Source organism: Magallana gigas, chromosome 2, assembly GCF_963853765.1.
Source record: "Magallana gigas chromosome 2, xbMagGiga1.1, whole genome shotgun sequence".
Classification (NCBI taxonomy): Eukaryota; Metazoa; Mollusca; class Bivalvia; order Ostreida; family Ostreidae; genus Magallana; species Magallana gigas.
The window spans coordinates 11,610,136-11,633,939 of record NC_088854.1 but is presented as its reverse complement, the minus strand read 5'-3'; the positions used below and the strand labels follow the sequence as shown (position 1 = coordinate 11,633,939).

At 33.0% G+C, this 23,804-nt stretch overlaps 2 protein-coding genes across 13 annotated transcripts in view; one reads left to right on the top strand and one right to left on the bottom strand.

The window, feature by feature from the left end:
- LOC105325226 (uncharacterized) overlaps window positions 1–12,324 on the bottom strand; it is a 33,997-nt gene extending 21,673 nt beyond the window's left edge. For 3 of the 12 annotated variants that reach the window (XM_020065935.3, XM_066075040.1, XM_066075039.1), the window contains exons 1-3: window positions 6,177–6,416; window positions 5,017–5,114; window positions 2,225–2,350 (exon numbers count right to left, since the gene is read on the bottom strand). In XM_020065935.3, coding sequence (XP_019921494.3) covers window positions 2,225–2,350; window positions 5,017–5,114; window positions 6,177–6,226 — 274 coding nt within the window. In that variant the 5' untranslated portion in view covers window positions 6,227–6,416. Of the gene's footprint in view, window positions 1–2,224; window positions 2,351–5,016; window positions 5,115–5,299; window positions 5,329–6,176; window positions 6,417–7,656; window positions 7,697–7,801; window positions 7,871–7,958; window positions 8,010–9,046; window positions 9,154–11,856; window positions 11,992–12,155 lie in introns of those variants that run through there. The other 9 variants (XM_066075037.1, XM_066075035.1, XM_066075036.1 and 6 more) reach the window with 9 other exon arrangements.
- Window positions 12,325–12,536: 212 nt separating this feature from the next.
- Window positions 12,537–23,804, top strand: part of LOC105325224 (extracellular matrix protein 3) — a 29,892-nt gene continuing 18,624 nt past the window's right edge. Inside the window, exons 1-2 of the mRNA XM_011424683.4 lie at window positions 12,537–17,740; window positions 23,307–23,396. Coding sequence (XP_011422985.3) covers window positions 12,718–17,740; window positions 23,307–23,396 — 5,113 coding nt within the window. The 5' untranslated portion in view covers window positions 12,537–12,717. The remainder of the gene's footprint in view (window positions 17,741–23,306; window positions 23,397–23,804) is intronic.

The following is a 23,804-nucleotide window of genomic DNA, read 5'->3' as shown; positions in this document are numbered from 1 at the left end:
CCGCCCGCCATTTTCACCATTTTAATAACCGGATTTTTCTGTTGGAAAACCCGGTTAATAAAAAGGAAATATACAAAGAATGTTAATACAATTATCCTCAAAAGACAGTTTTTATAATCAGACTTTGTCAGATCAGATTCAAAGCACTAAATGATCATAGTTTAAGGTCATGTGATATTTCTTAATCTAATTCAAGTATTCAGAACTTTTTTTTGTAAATGAAATCAAAAATTGATTCAAACAACAGCATGTTATTGACTAAGTAAATTTTGTAAAAGGTCACCACCCACCCTCAGGTTAAAAGCAGTCTGTTCCAGGTGTATGTACCTACTGTCTAACTCTGCTCCAATATAAGGTAATGAACCAAACACAATTCAGACAGATTGAAATCTAATGTTTATTGACATTTACCAAATGACCTTGATTCAGTTATGTTGTCAAATTGATATGACAAAACAGCTTTAATCTAACAATAAACATTTTTAATCAGAATTTTATAATTAAATTTTATCATTTTCAGTCTATATATGGCCTTGCATAGCAAAAATCAAATATCATTTTTAACCATTTCCCAATAATGAATTTTTGAGACCATTTACTTAATTAAATTTTTTTTCTTACTTTTTTAACTTAAATAGAAGCCCATCCCTTCATTGAAAAAAAACCAAGAGGTACTGTTAGCAAGCTCACAAATGACAACCCCTGCTCATAAAATTATCAAAACTGAAGCATTTCTATATTAGAAAATAAGGGATGCTCCTCTTCTTATAGTGACATTGAACTAGCACCAATGACCAAAGCTCAAGTTAGGACAAATTTAGAGGTCACAAGCAATCATTGTACCAAATTTTAGCTTTCCTGGCCAAATAGTTTCTGAGAAGAAGATTTTTAAAGCATTACTCAATATATTCCTATGTAAAAAGTTGACCCCCATTGTGGCCCCACCCAATGTTGGAGGGTCATGCTTTTCACAACTTTGAATCTACACTACCTGGAAATGCTTTCACATAAGGTTCAGCTTTCCTGGCCAAATGGTTCTTGAGAAGAAGATTTTTAAACATTTACTCTATATATTTATAAAAAATTGTAAAATTTGACCCCCCATTGTGGCCCCACCCTGCCATCAAGGGGTCATGTTTTTCACAACTTTGAATCTACACTACCTGAGGGTGCTTCCACACAAGTTTCAGCTTTCCTTGCCTTATGGTTCTTGAGAAGAAGATTTTTGAAAATTTCTCGAAAATTTTCAATAATTCCTAATTATCTCCCCTTGTAAAAGGGCGTGGTCATTTTCACAACTTTGAATCCCCTTAGCCTAAGGATGCTTTGTGCCAAGTTTGGTTGAAATTGGCCCAATGGTTCTTGAAAAGATGTTGAAAATGTGAAAAAAAATTACAGACGGACAGACAAACTGACGGACGACAGACAAAATGTGATCAGAATAGCACACTTGAGCTTTCAGCTCAGGTGACCTAAAAATCATAGTTTGGTGAAAGAAAACATGCATATAGTGAATTCGCTATAGTTATTATTCCGAATTCGGTGTACGGATATAATGAATTACGGATATAACGAAGTAAATCCAATGGTCCCACGGACTTCGCTATAACCAAGTTTTACTGTACATGTAATCCAATAAAGAAAATAACTTAAATTTGACATTAACCTTACCCTACTTGAAATACCTAGACATTATTTAGATGGTGACCCTCTCTAAGGGCCTTGTTTTAAAAATTTAATTCAAGATCAATGCACAATTTTCAATACAAGAGGTATAATGCATATACATACATGCAGTCAAGAGGAAGGATAACAGAGTCAATAAAATGCCAATTCCATGACATTTATTTGACTTAGAAACTAGTTCAAGGTCACTGCACACAGACAGACACACATATTTGCTATTACTAATTTGCAACGTATTTTAAAATATATACATTTTGACATGTTATTTCTACAATATTGGAAATCAAATTATTTTACAAAACAGAACAGTGTAAATTAGTGCACCTTTTAAATTAAATATATACATGTACTAGTTATGACCTAACAAAAACACAGCACAGACTGGCTACTATTTGTGTGTTAAAGACCCAGAAGAAAAACAAAAAAATTTCTCATGAGAAAGTAAGGTAAACTGATTAAAAACTGGCCTCCTATTGCTCTGTACCTGGTTCATTTATGCTTTATTACTGGTGAAAGCCTTTACAAATAGTTAATTTACCTGTATTAACATGATCTTTGGGACAGCAGGTGCCCTGGTGACAATATTCCGACACAGTGGAACATGCGCTATCATTTGAGCACTTTTTGACAATAAAAGGGCTTCCACTGGGACACAGTGTGTTAGCTGTAAATTAACAGATTTATACAGCATGAATAAAGTATTAAATGAAGTCTTGCAGAAGCAGTTTACTATAGGTGACTTTCATTAATGTAATCACTGAGTTGGAAGATAAAGCGCAAGTGCAAAACAAATATTTTTTTTAGGGTGGCCTTTTATAAAAAATTGCTAAGCATTTTGTAAAATCCCTAACTAAGGATATTTTGATTATAAAATATTCAAGTTGGACAATGTTATAATACTAGCAATCAGTAAAATCTTACTCTTATGGCAAGCTTTTCAAATGGATCAAATGAAATAATTGCATTTTGGTCCAAAAATCACTTTTGATACAGGCATATACTGAATTATCAAAGATTACCGACATTGTAAATTTATGGTAACTTTTATTTGAATGAAAGTACTGGCTGGTATCTGTACATGTAAAACAGTGACTGCTTTTCATGATATTCCTTAAGGGTAAGGCGCATGAATAAGATTAGTTTTATTTTTATCTAGATTTATCAACAGAATTTTATAACAGTAAGCCTAGGAGCAAGATATTACTAGACATCTGAAATCATATTGTCACCCAGATATGGAATGATCTAGTGTGCCAGCAATCGTTTGTTTCTGTCAAAGGGAAATAGCAAAGTCTTGAAACCTTAACCTTTAAACTCTCACCTATGCTAAATAATTTAACAGGGTTTACCTTATTGTCATAAGCAACCAGTGTAGCAAGTACAAGTATGACCTCAGCATAGTCTGTGTCTTGCCTACAAGGTTTCTAAACAAGGAATTTCTTACAGCATGAACTTGACCTTTGACCTTAAACGCAAAATGATTCATTCTGTGGCCATAAATAACCTATGCTTCAAGTATGATCCTATCCGTGTCTGCATAGTCTGTGTATTGTCTATGGTTTAAAGACAAGGAATTTCAATTCAAGTCTAGAGCTACCATGGCTTTTGCCCTTGAAAATTGTAGAGTTCTTGCTCTTTCAATAAGCAGTCTGTGTGCTAATTTGATTACTCTACCTTTAATCTTGCCTACAACTTTTGAACCATGCCATATACCTTAACACATCCATCTATTGACAAGCATACTTAATCCAAATGGCAACAATTATGAAATGGTAGAAACTACTGACATAGTGATACCGACATTATTTAGTTTCACATTGGTTGAAGCCTTGACCTCTTGGTATCCAGAGGATGTCACTGTGGGAAAAGTGGAGCACAAAATAAGACAGAGTGGACATGCTTTAATAGAGGTATAAGGTATAAGCAAACCTAAACTATGGCTTTTGAAAATGCTAATACATTTATCTAATAATTTGTGAGGTGTTAATTATGACCTTTGAGATCATATCATGAGTAGCTTGTTTATCAAGTTCAACACTTTCAGGCCATTATGATTGATGAAGATGGAGGATAGCCTGTCACTAAAAGGAGCACCCTGTTTAAATGAGGAAAAATTACTTCATTTGTCATTGTGAATGCATTATTTATGATGCATGAGGGAACATAATCTAAAATAAAAAAAAGACAAAAACGATGATTTTTTATGAGAGCACAAATGCCTGTAAACAATTCATTAATTTGCATTTTAAGTTAAAAGGTAATTCTTCTTATTATCAATTCAAAGTAGAATATGTGAATTAAAAATTGTGCAGTTCTGCTGCTAATTGTTAAAACAACACCTTGAATTTAAAGTACATATATTGTGCATATAAACTGGAATTTATCAGCGTTCTTAAGGCAAAAATTTTTTAACATCAGTTAATGAAAACTGTGAACATGCAATTGGACCCAAGAAAAAATACAAGTGGTATTGTCTTTGAGGCAACAAAATGATCTTAATAAATAATTTGTAATCTAACAGCATATGTTTCTTACAATATTACAAACATAAAATCTACACCAAAAATATACTTCCTTACGGCTTCAGAACATTGACTAAAATAAACCTTGAGTTAATTCTGTTTAAAAAAAACATTTTTTTTCTACCTTGACTTTATATATGACTGATTCAAGGTCCTAGTATCCCCCCTTTGCAGAGTGGGGTATAGATGAATAGGATAAAATAAAACTAAGAACAATTGGTAATTAATTATCACAGGTTGTTTTTCCAACTTTTAACCTTCAACACCCTTACAGTGGTTGCTCGGAGTCAGAGAGTAAACCAAATATGGTACTTAAATCAAAATACTCAGATTTATGCAATATAATTTTTAAGACTGTCTCCACAACACAAAATAAGCTAATTGGATGCACACTATATATTTGACTTCCTCCTCCCTCTGATCAACTTATAATTCCGAGAAAATATTCTTTAAAAGTGGGATTTCAATGAAAATGCATGATCAATCATACCACATTCTCCTTTATGAATGTGTAATTTTATGCAAAGGCTGGAAATTTTGTTTTTGTGCAGTGGGTTTGAAAACAAGACAAAACTGGACCCCTAAATTGTACAATAATGATCTTTAGTGACTGAAATTACACATCCAGAACACAGCATCACTGAGATTAAGTCACTAAGCTACAACATTCACAGCATTTTACTTTCATATATACAAATATATTTCAATATACAATGAACTCTTTAAATGACCAGGCTTTCCTACACAGTTATAATCTAAAGGAATCAGAGGCAGCTGAGATGATCAACAAAGTAAATTATGCACTTACCTTGCACAGTTGAGAATGACCCAAGAAGAAAACTCCACCAAACTACTTTTCTCCACATGGTTTTCTGTGGAGTTTGGAAATCTCTTAGATCTAAAAAACTGAAAGGAAACAAAAATATTTTTTATAAACTAACATATTTCAATAATAAAAACAAACCCCAAAACCATGCATCACATCTAAAATAAAAAGACACAATGTTGGCAAAACATTAACCCTAACACAGCCATGGACAAATGGTAAGCAATATTTTAAATGGACTCCTATAGATGACAAACTCTATTACCAGTAGCACTGCATGGTCCCTGTTAGTGCAGATGTACCACCAATATAATGGTATTATAACAGGATTCCTTCCCCAGTTTGAAAACAATTTGTGAGGAGTATTCAGACACCTTAATTATACCACTCTCAGGTAAATTTATTTCATTTTTCACTTTCTGATATGTTTTTCATTTCTAAAACAGAAGAGTATAGGAATGTATATATATTCCTTATTTCATAAGTTTCTTATACTTGTGATAATTACTCATCATGAAAACGATTTACAGATAATCAAAACAAACTGAATTTATGAAAAGGAGAAACATATAATTTGAAGAAGACAGCATGTTGTCAGGTGAATTCAGGTACAGGAGACAGGTGTCAGACATAATAGTTTTGCTGTACCTGACCTGTCCTTGTCTGTCTGCAAGTTAGAATGTAAAGACATACCGGTACACATACACTGTTATGAGCTTAGGCGATTCACAAAATTGTTACATGCTTTGGATTAAGTCTGACATGGTAATTTGTCACACACACACACCCCCCCCCCCCCCCCCCTCATCCAGTAAATAAAGATATAACAAAGCTAAAAAAAATTTTTATACATATTTACAAAATATTGTAGAGATTTTTACGTGTTTAATAAATATTGCATTAAATAATTGATTATAAAGGATAACAATTAATTGACAAACCATTTTTATATTACTTTCATCAGTTATTTCATATTCATAGTCACAATCCTAAATAATGCTTCCAAAAGGAGAAAATTTAGGATGAGGAATGAAAGGTCTTCCTACACTCTTTTTAATTTTAAGATAATAATTTAGGGGGGGGGGGTAAAAAAGTAATTTTTTAAAAAGATATCAGATTTGGAATATAAAATAAATACTTACATACAAAATCTGGAAGAAATTTCAAACAAATAAAATAAAAAATCCCTCATAAACAAGCACAACTGGCTCCTGACATATCTCGCCTATAGCACCCAGGAATTTCTATATGAGAGATCTTGTCCAGGATAAAAATTAACACTATCCATTATACAGCCCTGGGCAATCAAACAATGATCAAAATCAGAGAATAAAATCATACAGGCCTCCTTCTGAATGTGTTGTGTAACACAATTTGTGATCTACCTCTGAACAAGTGTCCCAAGCTTATCAAATGATGACATCAAATTGATAAATTGCCACTGCCTGCGTAATGAATCATTTAAAAAAAAAAGCCATTTTATCTGTTGTGTATACTGACTTTGTCTTCAGTTTAGTATAATTTCTCTTAAAACGTATAATCACAGTTTTCCGTAATAGGATATTTTAATCAAATGTAGAACAATACCAGATAATTTTCACCTGATAACAGAAGTGCTTCTTCATATTAAGCAAATTAACATGCACTACAAAGTGAATAATAATCAATGTTTTACACGTAAATTATTTTCAAATTGATTGGATCCTTCAGATACATCATCATGTCTGATGATAGAAACAAAGGGTAGGTGGAGTGTAAAGATATTAAATTTTGATCCTAACAAGGCCACACTTAAGTAAAATATACTTACTGTTACACCTGTCAGTGTTCCTTAAACATTGTACTGTATTCTGACAGTTTACCTTTATTTAATTCAATTCTCATGTACAAAATTTCATATCAAATATCTTTATTTCACACTTTTGCAGGAAACATTTTCATTTTTAAAAATAAAAATATCTCATTAAATGCATATCGTTGCCAGAATTCAATCTTTTCAAAGACATACTATTCTAAATGGTTGACTATTGATATTTATAGCAAAGGCACTTAAAGTTTCAGATTCGCAATGCAGCTTCGTGTGATAACTGATGCCTCTACAGTATTCTCAATGCAATCATTCCTCATAATCTAAAAAAAAAAACTTGCCTCTGAAAGAAAATAAATTCAAACTTCAGAGTTTGGTATGATGCATATAACTATCAATTTATATGTTTGTTTGGTTTGTTTTTATAATTATCTAATCAGGTCTATTACTCAATTCATACCATTGACAATATATTTAACACAAATATGTTTATGTACCTCATGTACCATTGAATGTAAATGGTTTTAGAGAATAAATTGAATTGTTTATCTAGTAATCATCTTAGAAATGTACTAATTTAAATACATCTCTATGACTCACATATATGGATACTCTTGTTTATACCCTAGCTGGTCTTAAAAGACATCTACCCATTACTAATAAACCCTAGATGACTAATCCCCAACTTAATAACTTCTTTCAATACCCTACATAGTCTACTATCAACTCTGCAACTGACATCTTCAAGCTACTCTATAGTAAATATCTACAACAGCAACAAAAAGATTAAAGTGCACAAAATTCAAGTATCTTACCTGTCAATTAATTAGGAAACAACACAAATGAGAATCTCTCCTGTAGAAAATAAAAATCACAGTGCCTGCAGTAAACACATAAACAAAGCTGAAGTAAACATGGACAGGACTTTGATGCTACTGGTTAAATGGTTGATTCGTTTACCTGTGACCATAATGTAGGCCAATGGCCAGTAAATCTTCAACAGCTATGCATGACTGATTTCTCTAGATCCTGCCAGTAAGAGAAGAATATCATCTGACTTTTAATATATATTACACTCTCTAATTAAACCAGGAAAATCTCATGCATTAATTGTTACCTTTTATTGCACTTCTTGTTCACAGAATCAAAATCCTTCTTACACATATATCTAAAATAAAATTATTGTGTATTAATTTGGGAAATTTTTTTAACATCACAGCAGTATTATAATGAATTATCATTAATTTACATAATTATTTGATGTCTCCTTTTCTTTACAGTTAAATCTCATTCATACATTGTTGCTTCATTCACAAATATAACACACATGCTAATTTGTTAGATTAGAAAACTCAGGTTTTCTTTTTAATTAGCATTTGTACATTTTTAACTAAATCATAAGTTTAATTTTGTATTTAATTGACTACATTTACTTCAAACAACAGAAAAACAAAAATGTTCACAACTTTGTTATTCAATATCTATTCATAAATAATAGCTGGGCAAGGCATTAAAGTGACTCAATACTGTTACATGTAAAAATCTTTTGCACATTACTTTCATAGATTCATTATATAACAAAGCTAGTCCCTTATAAAACTGGATTTTCTTGTTATATTTTTCTTTTTTTCCAAAAAGTTAACTTTCATTATGGCCATGATAATACTGCAAACTTAAGTTTGAAAGATTACTGTTTTACGTATTAATTTGAAACCAAACCCTACACACGATTCTGCCTAAAAGAAAACAAGAATTACAAGTTCAGCGAGAATAATACGTGAGAAAAATAACTGTAGTTCACCCATAATAAATGACTATCACAAACAATATTAATTTCAAATTTAAGACTCAAAGAGAACTTTACTTATAGTTATTTCCCTACAATTAAACATTGTTGGTGTTCAGACTTCACAGAACTGTTAAAAACCAAATGCAAGTCATAAAAGTCAGTCTCAGGGAATCAAATAAAAATAAGAATTAAATGTTTCCCTAGAAGGATCTATTTTCAGACTTAATACTGTCAGACCTCAGAACTTACTTTCCAGAGTTAAATTGGTTAAAAAAGGGAGATAACTTTTTTCTATGTAAATCTACAGAGAGAGAGAGAGAGAGAGAGAGAGAGAGAGAGAGAGAGAGAACCAATTTTTCTTATTTCACAGCATGCCAGCTAACATGAGTCACTAAAATATAACAAGCCATGGCTACCTTTAGAATAAACAAACTCTCAGTCCCTTTTATCAGAAGATCTCAGAAAGGTATCCTCCAGGTCTTTTAGGGAAGATACCATATGGAGTGGGAGAGGTGCCTACACACTGCAGTAAACAAAAGCCTTCCAGTCACCAGTTGACCATTAGAAATACATTAATCCATGATTAGCACTTTATCAACTTGATTTCTCACACACGAATTTGAACTGCCTGATTTTAACAGTAGCCTATGAAAAAGATTACTTTTAACTATTTATACAGACTAAGTTTATCATGTTAATTTCTCTCATGGCTTTTAAATTACTTTAAAATTAGTTCTACTGAATAACAGATAAAATCTTGCTTCAAAGACAATCTTTAAAACATTACCAGTAAAATTGTCATTTTTATTTCATAAATTTATTTCAAGTCATTCATCATCCAACAGTCATTTTGAACTTGTAATTATTTTTCTTGAACAAAAGATATTAAAATCAGAATTATCATTACTACAGTATTAAAGTTATGATAATTTAGTCAAAAATACAGCATATGAATTACGTGTGTGTAGTATAGACACAACCTAATGCTTGTTTTGACCTTTTTTCTCTCTCATCCAGGTTGTTGAGTTTTAGAAGATGAAATAAAAAGATGAATACAAATTAAGTCTTTCCTCAATGCCAATGGAATTAAGCTTTAGCAAGAATGTTACTCAATTTATGACATCAAATGTTTACTCTCAAAAATTACTTCCACATACATGATACAATAATTAATAGAATACATGTATATGTAAAATTCAAATGTCATTTTTTTTCTCCTCAGAAACTAGCCTGGATGCAGAACTGGGAAACATACTGTAGTTATGAAATCTTCCTTAATTTTAATGGTCATATAGATATTTTAACAAAACATAAAACTGTGTAAGTTACAGAAATCTAGAAGTTTTACAACATCGATCTTTCATCATGCTTCTATGACGTCATGAAAATGGGCCATTTCCCCCAACTTCTTTAAAAGCATGAAAAATTCATCAGTTTTTCTTCATATTCAACAGAAGAAAGTATAGAGCGCATTGTTGCTCCAAACAATTTTCACATTTAATAATAATAAATTTTATTATGTTCATAGTACTTTGCATATGGTATAATGGTGTTGGAGCAAGCATGCACTTGACATTTCCTTTTCCAAAAACTCCCAGGAAATATCCCAATAATTAATGGCTAAAATATGTCCTATTGTGAAATTAGCTCACATTAATATACACTGTATTACATATTTATATATTTACATTTACCAAGCATAATTTCCTCTATTTCTTACAGAAACTTATAGTTTATTCATAGCTCTATAGAAACAGCCAGACTGAAATCTGCACGCCCTATTTATCGATTGGTCAAAATCTACAGCGGCTGAAAGTGACAGGACTGAAATTGACACGCTCTGTTTATCGATTGGTCTGAACCTACAGCGACCTTAGTAAAATCCCGGACTGCGCGAAATAATCATGATGATGCCACTCAAAGTCTCACAGGAGACGATTTGGCTGTTTCTTTTAGCTAACGTTCTTTTGTGCATTAACAGTAATTTAGTGAATTTTACTAACTTTTCATAATCAGTTTACTAATTAGTGAAAGAAAGATGTTAATACAAACAATTAAATGCTTTCTTTGATGATTCATGCGGGTTATGAAGGTAGCGAGCATTGCAGGAAAAATTAACATAACCCGCTAACGCGGGTTATGTATTTTTCCTGCAATGTCGCTATACCTTCATATCCAATGAATCACCAAAGAAAACATTTTATTGTTTAAATAACATCGATGAGATGATTTATCTTTATAAACTTTAATTAGAAATCTTTTCATCTATCTTTCATCAAATTTCTAAAGCTCTATTCATAACTCTGAATTTTGGGGCATTAAACACTTTATCTCACATAGTCCTTTTTCATTACATATTCCCTGTATACACATAAAATTATTGCTGTCCGCTCTTTGTACTAACAGTAACAAAAGAAGAAGTCTGCAGTTGAGGATCTCATTTCACATCATCAAAATGATTGCCATTTATATTCAATTCAAATCCAATAAAATGGAAAACTCATGAAAAAATTGCAATATTTTTTTTGTCAGATAAGGGAGAGAATAAAAGAAAAGTTTTCTGCCATTGAATCCAAATAAAAGTGAAAAATGGTTGAAAAAACATTTCCTACAGAAACATTGATTTTTATCATACATGGTTCTTCAGCTGTGTTGTCTAGCTTAATTTTTGGATTGTTGCTCGAGAAGATGGTAGATTTTTGTTCATTTTATTTTTTCTAGAAAATATAGATTGACTATTTGAATGACCTGTGAGTATCATTCACCGTAATTAAAATGATTCTTGCATAATTTTACCTAAAAAGGTGCCATCCCCTTCTAAAACACAGTCTTAATGAAATTCAATTTCAAAAATGATAGATACCAGTATGTAAATGAAATAAAATGGGTCACCTGAATAATTTTGTGAAAATATGGGATAAATAGGTTGTCAATCAGCATAACAATCTACAAATGGGGGATAACTTTTGTTCAACTAAAATACATACAAGTCACTTTAAGAGTTATATTTCTTGCTGTGATGCCAATGCTGAAAATATCTAATGTGTTCTAAGAAATAAACATTTGAGTTAATTTATTATGTCACACAATGTACAATGATATAAACAAACATTTACAGGACAATCAGCAGTTTGAGCAAAATAATTGAAAAAAAAAATGCAATTCTTAATCAAAGCCCTCCATTTATCTGTTAATTCTCTTAAAAAAATGCTATGTTTTACCGTACCGTTCTTACTCTTCTCATGGCACTGTTCAATTATCCCTGCTCATAGTCATGCCCACAATGATCAATCCTCTTTCTGATGCAGTCTCTGGATTGTGTCTTGAGAAAATGGTGAATTTTAGTATACCATTTATTTTTCTAGAAATATAGATCAACTACTTCAATTACTTGTCATTGCATTCATATTCTAATATAAAGATTCCGTCTGTATACCCTTTTTTATAAACAAGTTTATATATTAACACTGATTGAAATGACATAATTAATGTATCAGACATCTCAAATTATTTTCTTCATCATACACAGATTATCCATTGGTATCAGGTGATTTTCTCGCTTCCCCTTAAATATGCACATCAAGGCCTACTTTCTAGTAAACAAGATAGAGATCTACGCCTTTACATCTTTTCACGAAGGTCTTAATTTGTTTCTGTCAGACATGTCCCATTTCCAAACAATAGTCTACTTTTCCCGCGGTTTAAATTGAAAATCGGGTTCGAGTTCAAAAGACTTTTCACAAACATTACGCAAGATATAGAATAAAAATCAATTTCTGTTCATTTAGAAAAAATTGTATGTCTCAAATTCTTTTGTAATCTAGAAATATGGAAATTGAAAGTATTGGAATTAAATATAGTAACCTTAGATATTTTAATAATTTAAATGCTAATGTATTTCAATAATGTGTTAGCCGGATATTCATGCGCAGATGTCAACAAATCAGATTGAGCGATGGGCTGAGTTGTGAGGAGGAGTCAAGAGACTGCATGTGGCGATTTGTTTACATACTCATCCGTGCACGCGTATTCGACTAGCGGCGCGTGATATGTAAACATTGCATTTTGGATTGATGTGCGGAACGCGATGTCAACCGTAGTTCGAGCGGTCACACGAGGACAGAGAGAATGCGAGCCGCTGACCAAACTTCACTTCTGGGTTTTTTACCCAATCCTTTTGTTGATTAGTGTGCAAAACTGTCAAGGGACATTAACAGAAAAAGACATATTAGTGAAAAACGCAGGTGTGAATGTCCCTTTTGGTCGCCGTTTGTTTGTGGGTCCTCAAAATGACTTGAAAATAAATGTGAGTAACTCTGACAAATGTCGGGTGACAGTTTTGCAAAGTGATCTTTTGTCTCAGAGACCAGGGATTTTAATGCCGAAAGAATTTCCTTGTGCCTTTCCTGAAAATTCAGTTTACTACATTCATTACGGAGCCAAAGAACCCCAACAAGATTATCTTCATTTAATGATTCATTATGAATCTTCCAATCAAACCCTTATCATTCCGTTTGTATTTAATGTTCGAATTGAGAATGTGCAATATAAAATACTGACCAAAAATACTCCACTTTATGTGAGAAATTTGTCAGAATACAGTGATGGTTTATCCAACAACAATACAGTTTTTTCCTACGACAAAGACAATCAACACTGCAAGCTGATGCTTGTATCCCTCGAAACTGGATTACCTCGGAATGGATACATTGCTAATGACACCTCAGAGTTAACTGTGATGGACTGTGATAAATTTTTACAACTCAGCATAATGTACAAAATTTTTGCATTTGCTAGTTCACCAAACAGAGATTTCATTCCGTTAGTGGTACAAATTATGGACACAGATGGTGATGTGATGCATGAGGAATATTTTCAAAAGCCAGTAATTATTGAATCAGGTCTTCAAAATACAAGGCCCAGACCAAGCTTTAATGCCCTTCTAGTCATGGACGTAAGTCAAGGTAATACTATTGATCAGTTTATAATGACATCAATTTCCTCTAAAATTTTAGCAGCTGAGGATCAGGAAACGCCCGCTGATCAATTGATTTTCAATGTTACTAAGCCCTTAGGACCTGATCAAGGTGAATTAGTCAGCACAAATGATAGGAATCAACCACTGAGATCATTCTACCAAAAAGACGTTTTTGATTTGAAAATTGCTTACAAACCACCAAAAACTGACTCGGACCATATAAGGTCATTCCAAATTGAATTGCAAGTAATTGATGGGGATGGGATGAAGTCTGCGCCTTTTACTCTCCTAATTGCTGTAAAACCAATGAATACGCTGTCGCCCATTGTCACTCTTAACAAAGGGATACAAATGTTTGAAGGCCAGTCTAGACAGCTTCTTCACTCAGAAAATCTGCAGATTTCTGATGAAAATAATTTGAGTGAAGTGAAAGTTTTTGTAGTAGATGGAGTAAGACATGGTCATCTGCAGATTCCTAGAAACAGAGAGTATTTTACTCCCAGAGATCTCAAGGATGGGACAGTATTTTATAAACATGATGGCACTGATACCTATAGTGATAATATCATTTTCAGAATGACTGATGGCAAACATGATGTAGAATTCTTATTTCCTGTAACAATATATCCAGTTGATGATGAACCCCCAATCTTAAATAGAAATCTTGGACTTGAAATTAAAAAGGGAGATATTGTTGAAGTAAATAGATTTGTTTTGGGTGCGACAGATATTGACAGTGAAGATGCTAAAATTCTTTATTTATTACAACCTCCATATTCCAAAGTTGGCAGATTTCTTAAAAGGCAGTTTGGAACGCCTTCAGATCTGTCAAAATGGCAATACATCAATGGAGTATACCAGCAAATTGTTGATGAATTTACGCAAGAAGATATAGTTGATGGCAAAATATTTTATGAACATTTTGGGCCTGGAATGACAAGGACAATTGTAGACAAAATTAGATTGATATTGTCTGATAGAATGGACCCTCCAAACCAGTCTCAAGAGTACACATTTGTGGTGAAAATTTTGCCTGTTGATGATACTCCTCCACAACTCGCAGAGGCAACTACACTTCAGCTTGATGTTAACGAATTTCAAATGACAGTGATCAAGAAAAAGAATCTTAGGTACACGGATGAGAGCACCGAGGATCGGAATCTCAGATATCGGATAATTCGACAGCCATTTGATACGGATCAAAATGCCCAGATACCAGCAGGAGAAATAGTACTGTGTGATACTCCTTCAACCGCAATCAACAGTTTTACCCAATCCCAAATAAACCACTTGAAAATTTGTTATATGCCTCCCATCATAGAGTCAGGAATTTCGAAAAGAATTATATTCTTTTATTTCACAGTGGAAGATATGCATGAAAATACTCTGAATAATGAACGATTTGTAATAACAATCTACCCTGTGGACAATAAGCCTCCAAGAGTTAAAAGCAGAGGTTTTAGAGTTTTAGAAAATGAAGAATTTGCCATCAATCAAAATGTACTTAATATAAATGATCCAGACACCGATAACTCTCTGCTGAAAGTCATTATCACCCGATTACCAAAACACGGAATTCTAAAAAAATTCCAGCAACCTTTAATTCAAAATGACAATCTCACACTGAGTGATATTATGAGTGGAAACATCATTTATAAAAATTCAGGGAGTGAAGCCACAGAAGACAGTTTTTATGTGTATGTTACAGATGGTATTCATCATGTACCTGTAGCGATTCCAATCAAAATTGACCCTGTGGATGATGAACCCCCAATCTTCATAGGAAACCAATCAGATGTCCTTTTTGTCACTGTTCAGATAAATGAAGATGGAAGCAGTGCTGAATGGAACAAAGAAATCAGAGCAACAGATCCAGATACAAACGATCTGGATCTGACTTTCACCATCAAATCTCGACCAAAACTAGGTAGAATTGTGCTGAACAACCAACCAATAGCTACTTTTACACAAAAGAACTTGGTGGACAAAAGTGTTTTCTATCGACATACAAGTAGAGAAATAGGAATGGAGTCTGCAAATGATAGTTTTGAGCTTGCTTTGATTGACAGTTCTAAGGAATTGGAAGTCCAAAATAACAATGTAAAGACTGTTCGAGTTCAAATCCAAATTTTACCAGTCAATGATAAATCCCCAAGCATAGTTTTAGGGGCCCAATATGGTGTCAATGAAGGTGAGAAATCCCCAATATTACCACGCCATTTGGATGCAATGGATGAGGATACTTCATACAATTATCTACAGTGCATTATTACAAACCAACCGTCATATGGTTATTTGGAAAATATGTCGCCTGCTGCAGGATCGGAGAAATCGCAACAAGGAATCCCAATATCTGCCTTTTATGTTGAGGATCTGAGGCTAGGAAACATAAACTATGTCCAAAGTGTTCATAAAGGTGTTGAAATCAGAAGGGATGAGTTTCGATTTTATTGCAACGATGGAATTAACCAGTCTCCCATTAAACGTTTTTCAATTGTTGTGTATCCAGAAAACGATGAAGAACCTGAGGTGTATATTAGGGAGTTCATTGTCATGGAAGGCATGGAGTTGAAAATTGATACCCCTATTCTAAAAGCTGTGGACAAAGATGATCCCAAAGGGTCCTTGACTTATATCATTTCAAGGCCACCACATCATGGTCAGATCATACAACAAAGGACCATTGCAGGCATTTTTCCAGTGTCAAGTTTTAGTGAAACTGACATAGCAAAGTCTTCCACTATTATGTATAAACATGATGATTCTGAATCGCTTAGAGATTCCTTTGAATTTATCCTGACTGATGGCAAGTTTAACATCACCCGTACTATTCCTATAATGATTTTACCCATAGATGATGAGACACCCAGATTATCTGTAAACAATGGACTGGATATTGAGGTAGTAGGAGGGAAAAGAATGATCACAAATAATCATTTGAGAGCAGAGGACATTGATTCAGAGGATTCAAAAATCACGTTTATTATAAGAGGCTATCCTAGATATGGATATGTTATGAAGAGAGGACATGATGGGGTTGTGAGAAATTTAACCCTGCACATGAACTTCACCCAGTTTGACATAGACAACAACAGAATCTGGTATGTCCACACTAGCAGTAAAAGTGGACAAGACATCATTAAGCTAGACGTAACAGATGGCTTGAACCCAATCGTGGACCGTTACTTTTATGTGACCATTGCAGAGTTGGACACCATTTATCCCCAGGTGATAAGCCGAGGGGTGCAGTTACCAGAGGGGGGTTTTGTGACCTTGACCACAGACATGATAGGTGGCACTGACATCAACTCTCCTGATGAAGACCTTAGGTTTACTGTTACCCAAGCTCCCGTCCACGGTATTCTGGAATCTACCGACGGACCAGGGATTCCCATACTGACATTTACTCAACTTGACCTGGCTGGTAGCAAGATCCGATATGTTCACAGTTCAAATTCAGAAATCAAAATGGATGGTTTCCAGTTTGAAGTGACAGATGGGAGGAACCCTGTTATGCGAACTTTTAGAATAGCAATCACGGATGTTGACAACAAGAAGCCAGTGCTATTCTGCAATAATCTCAGAATTCAAGAAGGAGGATATAAAATCATTACTCCTTTCGAGCTGCGGGTTGAAGATTTGGACACACCAAACAAAAGAATTACATTTTACATCACACAGGTTCCTTTACATGGCAATATTTTGAAAAACTTCTCCCAGACTGTGAATACCTTTACCTATGATGACATTGTGAGAAACCTTATTACTTATCAGCATGACGGAACTGAGACGACTAAAGATGAGTTCTCTTTCACCATCACAGATAACACTAATGTAGATTTCTACATCCTGTCGGACATGTCCATTCCTACCAGACTTCCTCAGACTCTGACCATTGAGGTTGTCCCTGTGGACAATGGAATTCCAAATGTGTCCATAAATAAAGGAATGACCTTCCTGAGTTACCTGCCTGATGGAAGAATAGGGGCAAAAATTACTAGCAAGGTACTACAGGCAGAAGACAGGGACAGCTCAGCAGACAGTTTAACCTTTCTTTTGACTGTTCTTCCTGACCATGGGCATCTCATCAACATGAATATGGGCAGTGAAGCAATAAGCTCATGGACTCAAGGTAAATCTATGTAAATTTTGTAACATACCCAAAAAGAACTACTGGTATACAAGATCTCTCTCTCTCTCTCTCTCTCTCTCTCTCTCTCTCTTGCATAATCTGTAAAGTTTTCTTGCTGTTATGATAATATGTACCCTTCATATATTCTATAATTGTTACAAGGTTGTATCCCTGCATTATTCTCTGAACTCCATTTTCCATTACATGAATTTACCATCATATTCAATTTCATTGTCTCATCATTTAAATTGCCAAAGAATTAATGAAGTTATGTAAAGCAAGAGTTTGCTTACAAAATTTAGTTTATTTTGCCCTTCGGGTCCATTTTGATGGAGCACTGAGTAAAAACAGTGTTCTTATTTTTGCAACCTTGGACTAGGGATAATCAATTTCTTTGATGTCATTAAATCTTAATCAATTTCAGCAAAGTTGTGATTGGGCTTAATATGATTTTTTAAAATCCCCAGTGCAACTTCTTCCAATCTTTTCCAAATGTTCAGTGATCATACTTTATCCCTGATAGAACCTTATGTTACTGTATAAGCCCAGATATTGACATGAAGCAAAATGATACTACTAGAAATTATTCTGAAAATAATAGTCGTACCTGTAAAGATTTGCCATACCCAATTTTCGGCCAATTTTGGTGGTGGAATCGATTTTGGTTAATGTGTGACTAGGTCTTTATTCAGGGATAATATTATGTGAATGTAGATATTCAGTAAAATAATCTAGATATGATTTAAGCAAAAACAAAATAGAATTTAAAGATATATTTTGCATTTATTTTATAACTACATGTACATGTACTTAGTTTATATTAAAAAAGAAGATTCTTACAAATTAACAGAAATTGCAAGAATTATTTGTTTAAAAACTGATTTGTCTTAATTTTCAAAAAAAGCTTATCTTTAAGTTCATTTTTTTCAAAGAAGTAGCAGATTTTTCAAAAGCAGCTTATTTTTAAGATCTTGCAATAGGATTTCATCCCCCCCTCCCCCCCCCCCCCCCCCCCATCAAAGTCCTGACAAGTTTATATTCATCTTTGTGACATAAGGGTTTATGGTCTGCTCCTCATCCCATAGAGAGAAGGAAGGGATCGTAAACCCTTGGCTAGCTATTATGGTCTATATCACTCAACATCCATAGTTAAATAAAAATTGCATATTCTACATGGTACTTTGTATCATTTGCAATTGAAATTTTTCTTTTTATGAATAAACAATAGAAAATAATTGAGAATGGTGGAGAAGAAACTTAATTATAAACTGAATTTAATCAGCATTCACAACATTTTGTTTTGCAGATGGTAGTTAGGATATAAATTTAGTCACTAGATCTTGTCTCTTACAATTCTTATATCTACTATTATGTTGTTCTAATTTATTACACTCCAAAACAACAAAAAAAGAGTTAAGTTTCTCAATAATGTGATTGCATGCAATTTCTATGTTTAGTTTTAAACTCAATTTCTCCATCCTTGGATAGTGCAAAGTTTTTTCATAGTCCTTGTAAGTTGTATGGTTTAACTGTATAACACAGACTCTACATGAACATCAGGTAGACCATCAAAACTTAATCATGGACATGATAAGTATAATGGATGATGACCTAAGCAATTTTCGATGCCCAAAGGTCAGTCCATTGAGATTGGCCAGTAATTTGCCTAAATTCCATAATCTGTCGCCAATTTACATTTACATTGGTGTCATTTGGGTACATAAGCTCAATCCAGCATCAATCTATGTTGTGTGAATTTTAAGTGTGTCAAATACTGAATCAATCTCCTATTTTTGAAATCTAGAGGGGAAAAACAAAAATGAGGGATGGAGATAAATCAAGAGCAGTAGTTTCAGTATCATGACAATTAATTATGCTTATCTTCATCACAAATTGTTTGTGGAGAGAGTGTTATCTATGTGAACAAACAATGATAAAGTTCATTTAAAGCAGACTGCAATGTAACATTTATCCATTTACTTGAAAAACGTATTCTGTCTGAATGTGTGTTTTGCAAAATATTTCTTATCTAGACACTCTTGAAATGCACATTGTTCATCCATTTTCTCTATTTGTAATTACAGAGTTTTCGTTATTGTTATTGTAAACTTAGTGTTACTTAGTTACCCATCAATACTGTTCAAGTACCTCAAAGTATTTTATTTTTCTTGATATATTCCTTAAATTGAAAGTTTTGCCTTGCATTGATGAAATAACCCAGGACTTGAATTACTTGACTTTGTTATATAAGTTTGAGAAAAATAAATAAGATTACAACAGTTTTAGACAGGGCTGTCATTAATAAAGAAACTTTTTGGCTACATTATGTAACAATCAGATTAGAGTAAAGAGTATCCATAGATCTTTTTACAAGCTCCTTTGAGTTTGGCCATTGTTTTTACGATGTCTAGTGGTTTACCAACAGTATATTCATTGTGAAGTGCTTGATTATTTAAGGAAGGGTTTTGAATCAGCTTTCCCACAGTGAAGGCAAAAAAAAAAAGAATTTTTTTTTCGACTGTTTCTACAATTGATTCATGACCTTCCATTTCTCTCCAAGACTACTAGAATTTGCAATCTTTCACTTAAAGGGGGAACCTGCCGTTTATCAAAACCTTTTAAATACTTTGCAAAGAAATCATTCAGTACGGTGTTGATAAGTGGGAGGTTTTCTTACTGTAGAGCACTGCGTGTCCTGGATAATTATGAAGATTATTGGGCCACTGCAGTTTAATAGCTACACATGTAACTATTCCCCTTATTTTTTTATTTATTAGAACACCCATATTCTTGCACTATAACGACTTGCAGCAAAGTGTAATAGTGAGTGATAATGTTGTACAGTGCACTAAATCAGCCCCCCATAAGAAGTCCTACTGGCGTCAGTTAAATTGGTGTGAATTTACATCAGAATTACAACTTTGTTAAATACTTATATACATGTATTATCAAGAAATTGAGAGGATTTTTTCCATCGACACTTTATTTTTAAATTATTTTTTCCTTTTTATGGAATTTTTGAAACATCTTTTTTGGTTATATCCAAACTGAACAAATGCATAAAAGTAAATTATTTGCAAAAAAATATTAAAGTTAATTATTTTTATTTTACTAGAGTATTTATATATTCTTAATACTGCATTATATGCAAAAATTGATGTCTAATGTAGATGTACTCAGAAATAATAAAGTCAAATGTTGCATCCCAACTATTTCATGTGCCTCAACAAGTAACAAATTTTTCAAATAAATTTTAACTTGAAAATCTCTACCAAAGTTTTCTGTCTGCATGGAATTTGATTTCATTTTCCATGAACTAAAATATTGCATCTATGTACTGTGTTAGTGAAATAGATGGTAAAGCTGCCAGATTAATCTAAAAATATCTACAGGGATTATGTTATCTCCGATACATTTCTTGTTGAAAATGCCTGGTATAAACTGCTAGTCGATAAAATCCAATTTTTAAAAGTGAATACATTTACTGAAGAGAAAAAATCTTGAAAATATGAACATCTAAAGTGTTAAAAGACATAGAATTTTAACATTTAAAGTGTTACAAAACTCTTTAAAATACATAAAGAAGTGTTTTGTGGTTTAATTTTAACACTTTTCACAGGGCTAAGAGCAGATGGTAGACCATGTATCACTTGTGTTTTTCCTCTAGATGGGAGAGTTATGTTTAGAAAGGGATGCTTTGATCCCTCCAGGAATACTCAGATGCAGTCATTTCTTCTGCCAATTTGCAATACATTATGTGATTACATAAATGTTATTGTAAATAGTATTGTAAATAATATATATGGTTAATGCACTGCGGTGCTCTTCTCTTCTATCGTCAGTCTTTTCTGTGTTTTGTGTGGATGTCCCTGAATAAATACACACTGACTGAATATCGGGTTAATGTACTTCTTGTATTTGTCTCTTGCTGTTTCTACAATGTATGTAGATTACAGATGCTTGGTTCAGTCCCCAGTGACCTCAATGTCATCTGTTTCTGCAAATTTTTACAGGAATATCTCTGATTGTTAGACAAGTTTTTGTCCGTAACTTACTTGTTAGAATAAATTATTAAAAAAAACTTTCCCTCTGTTTCGGAATTTCTTAATAACTTGGAATTTTTTTTTGCATTCTTTTCTCTGGGTATAACAGAAGGTTGATTGTAACCTTTTAATAAGCTAAAAAAGAGTCAAGAAAAAATATTTGCTGTCAGATAATTTGAAATATGACAAACTGTATCCGAGTTACGTGATATGGCAATAAAGAGGTATTGTATCGCGCCAACTTTCAATGCATTACCAAATCTATTTTTTCCTTGCTGTTACAGCTGATGAATTCAAGATTGTGACAAAACATGATGATAAAAACTGTGAAAGATATCTAATCCGTGGCGAATCCATGCGTACCTTTGTCACAATCACTTTAAAACTTTGTAGATTTCGGTGCATTTCGGATACGTATTTGAAATGTGTTTTTCTTCTCTGCATAAACCATAAGTGTACTGTAGTGCTGTTATATGAATTTTTCTATTTCTAATCATTGGAGCTTTATTTCTTGTACCCATATGACTGATTGTAGATGTAGGGAAAAGAGCAGTAATTATCAGTTTGAAATATGACAAGATTCTTTCAGTAAGGGTGGTTACGCATTTATGATTTAATGGGCAGTGGAGTTGAGAAAGTTCAAAATCAGTATCATATCTTACTAAAATTTATTGAATTCTGAGAGGAGATTGGTGTTGTATCTGCCCTTTTTTACGTGCCACTTTTCACATTTCTGTACCTGGTTGACTTGTCCCCATACATGATTATGTTGCAATTCTTCAAATCTCCTGGGTAGATGTAATTGTATGGTTTAAAACATGATAATCTTATGACCTTTGATTACGTAATTCGAATTGGTAATGACATGACCATGAAATGTTGTAAGTTTTAAATTGACATACAGATTGTAACTAATGGTATCAATGTTAAAAGAATTAAGATAAGCCATTTTATGTTTTACAAAGTTTGGGGGTTGAAAAATGTTATAGTCTATCTATACCTGTCATTGGTTTTTATTTCCTTCACTTTTTGTGGATTTTCATGAAAAATACAAATGCCTACCAATTAACAACAATTGACAAGATATTTTTCATTTATATTTTGCCCCCCCCCCCCCCCCCCCATTTTTCCTGAAAAAAATTGACAAGACTACAAGAATTGATAATGAAAAAAAATTTACATCCTTAGTCCTTTCTGAAGTTCTCTAACACCTTACTCTCAATTCCTCATTTGTAGACTTTTAATTTTAGATGCATCTATAGTTTTATTTTGACAAGAGAGAGGGAATTTCAAGATAGAAATCTTGGAATTTTTTAAATTCTAGTTATTAGATTTTGCTTGATCTCTAAAATTTAGTTTTGAATATCAAATAATAAAACAGATTGTGCAATGGGCAGAGCATAGATTGTTGTAATACTGAGTGAAAATAATTGATAGAAATAAAGACAAAATTGCAGATTTTAAATTGAAGTTGCTGAAAAAGAATGCACATGTAATATTGTAATATTGATTTGTTCTTGCAGAAGACATAAACGAGGGCCGAATCTACTACCTGCTGAACGCAGCCTCCAATGCTACTGATGATACATTCTTTTTCAAGCTCCGAGATAAAGGTATAGTCTACTCATACAATAATCTAAAGAAATCACAGAACCACACACACCTTTTAAGAGAGGAAGAGATGTCAATTTATCCAGATATCATACTAAAAATTTAGTTTAAATAGTTTGACAGGCCATTGATAATTGATACACAATTATTTATATTGTATGTAGCAACTTAGTATGATGTGTTGGAAGTACCGAATAATTCCGTTAGCTTATATCAGTACAAATGTTAAATGATTAAAAGTTCTTGCATACTCGTGTGTGTCGACACAAGTGATGCAATATTTTAAGGTTTTGCAAGAGCAGGTAATGAAGTTACTAATGTTTATCCTTCACTCAGTGTAAAACTCATAAAAGATAGAGATTTATGGAGGGTAATGATTCTCTCCATAGATATCAAAAGTGAACAGAAAG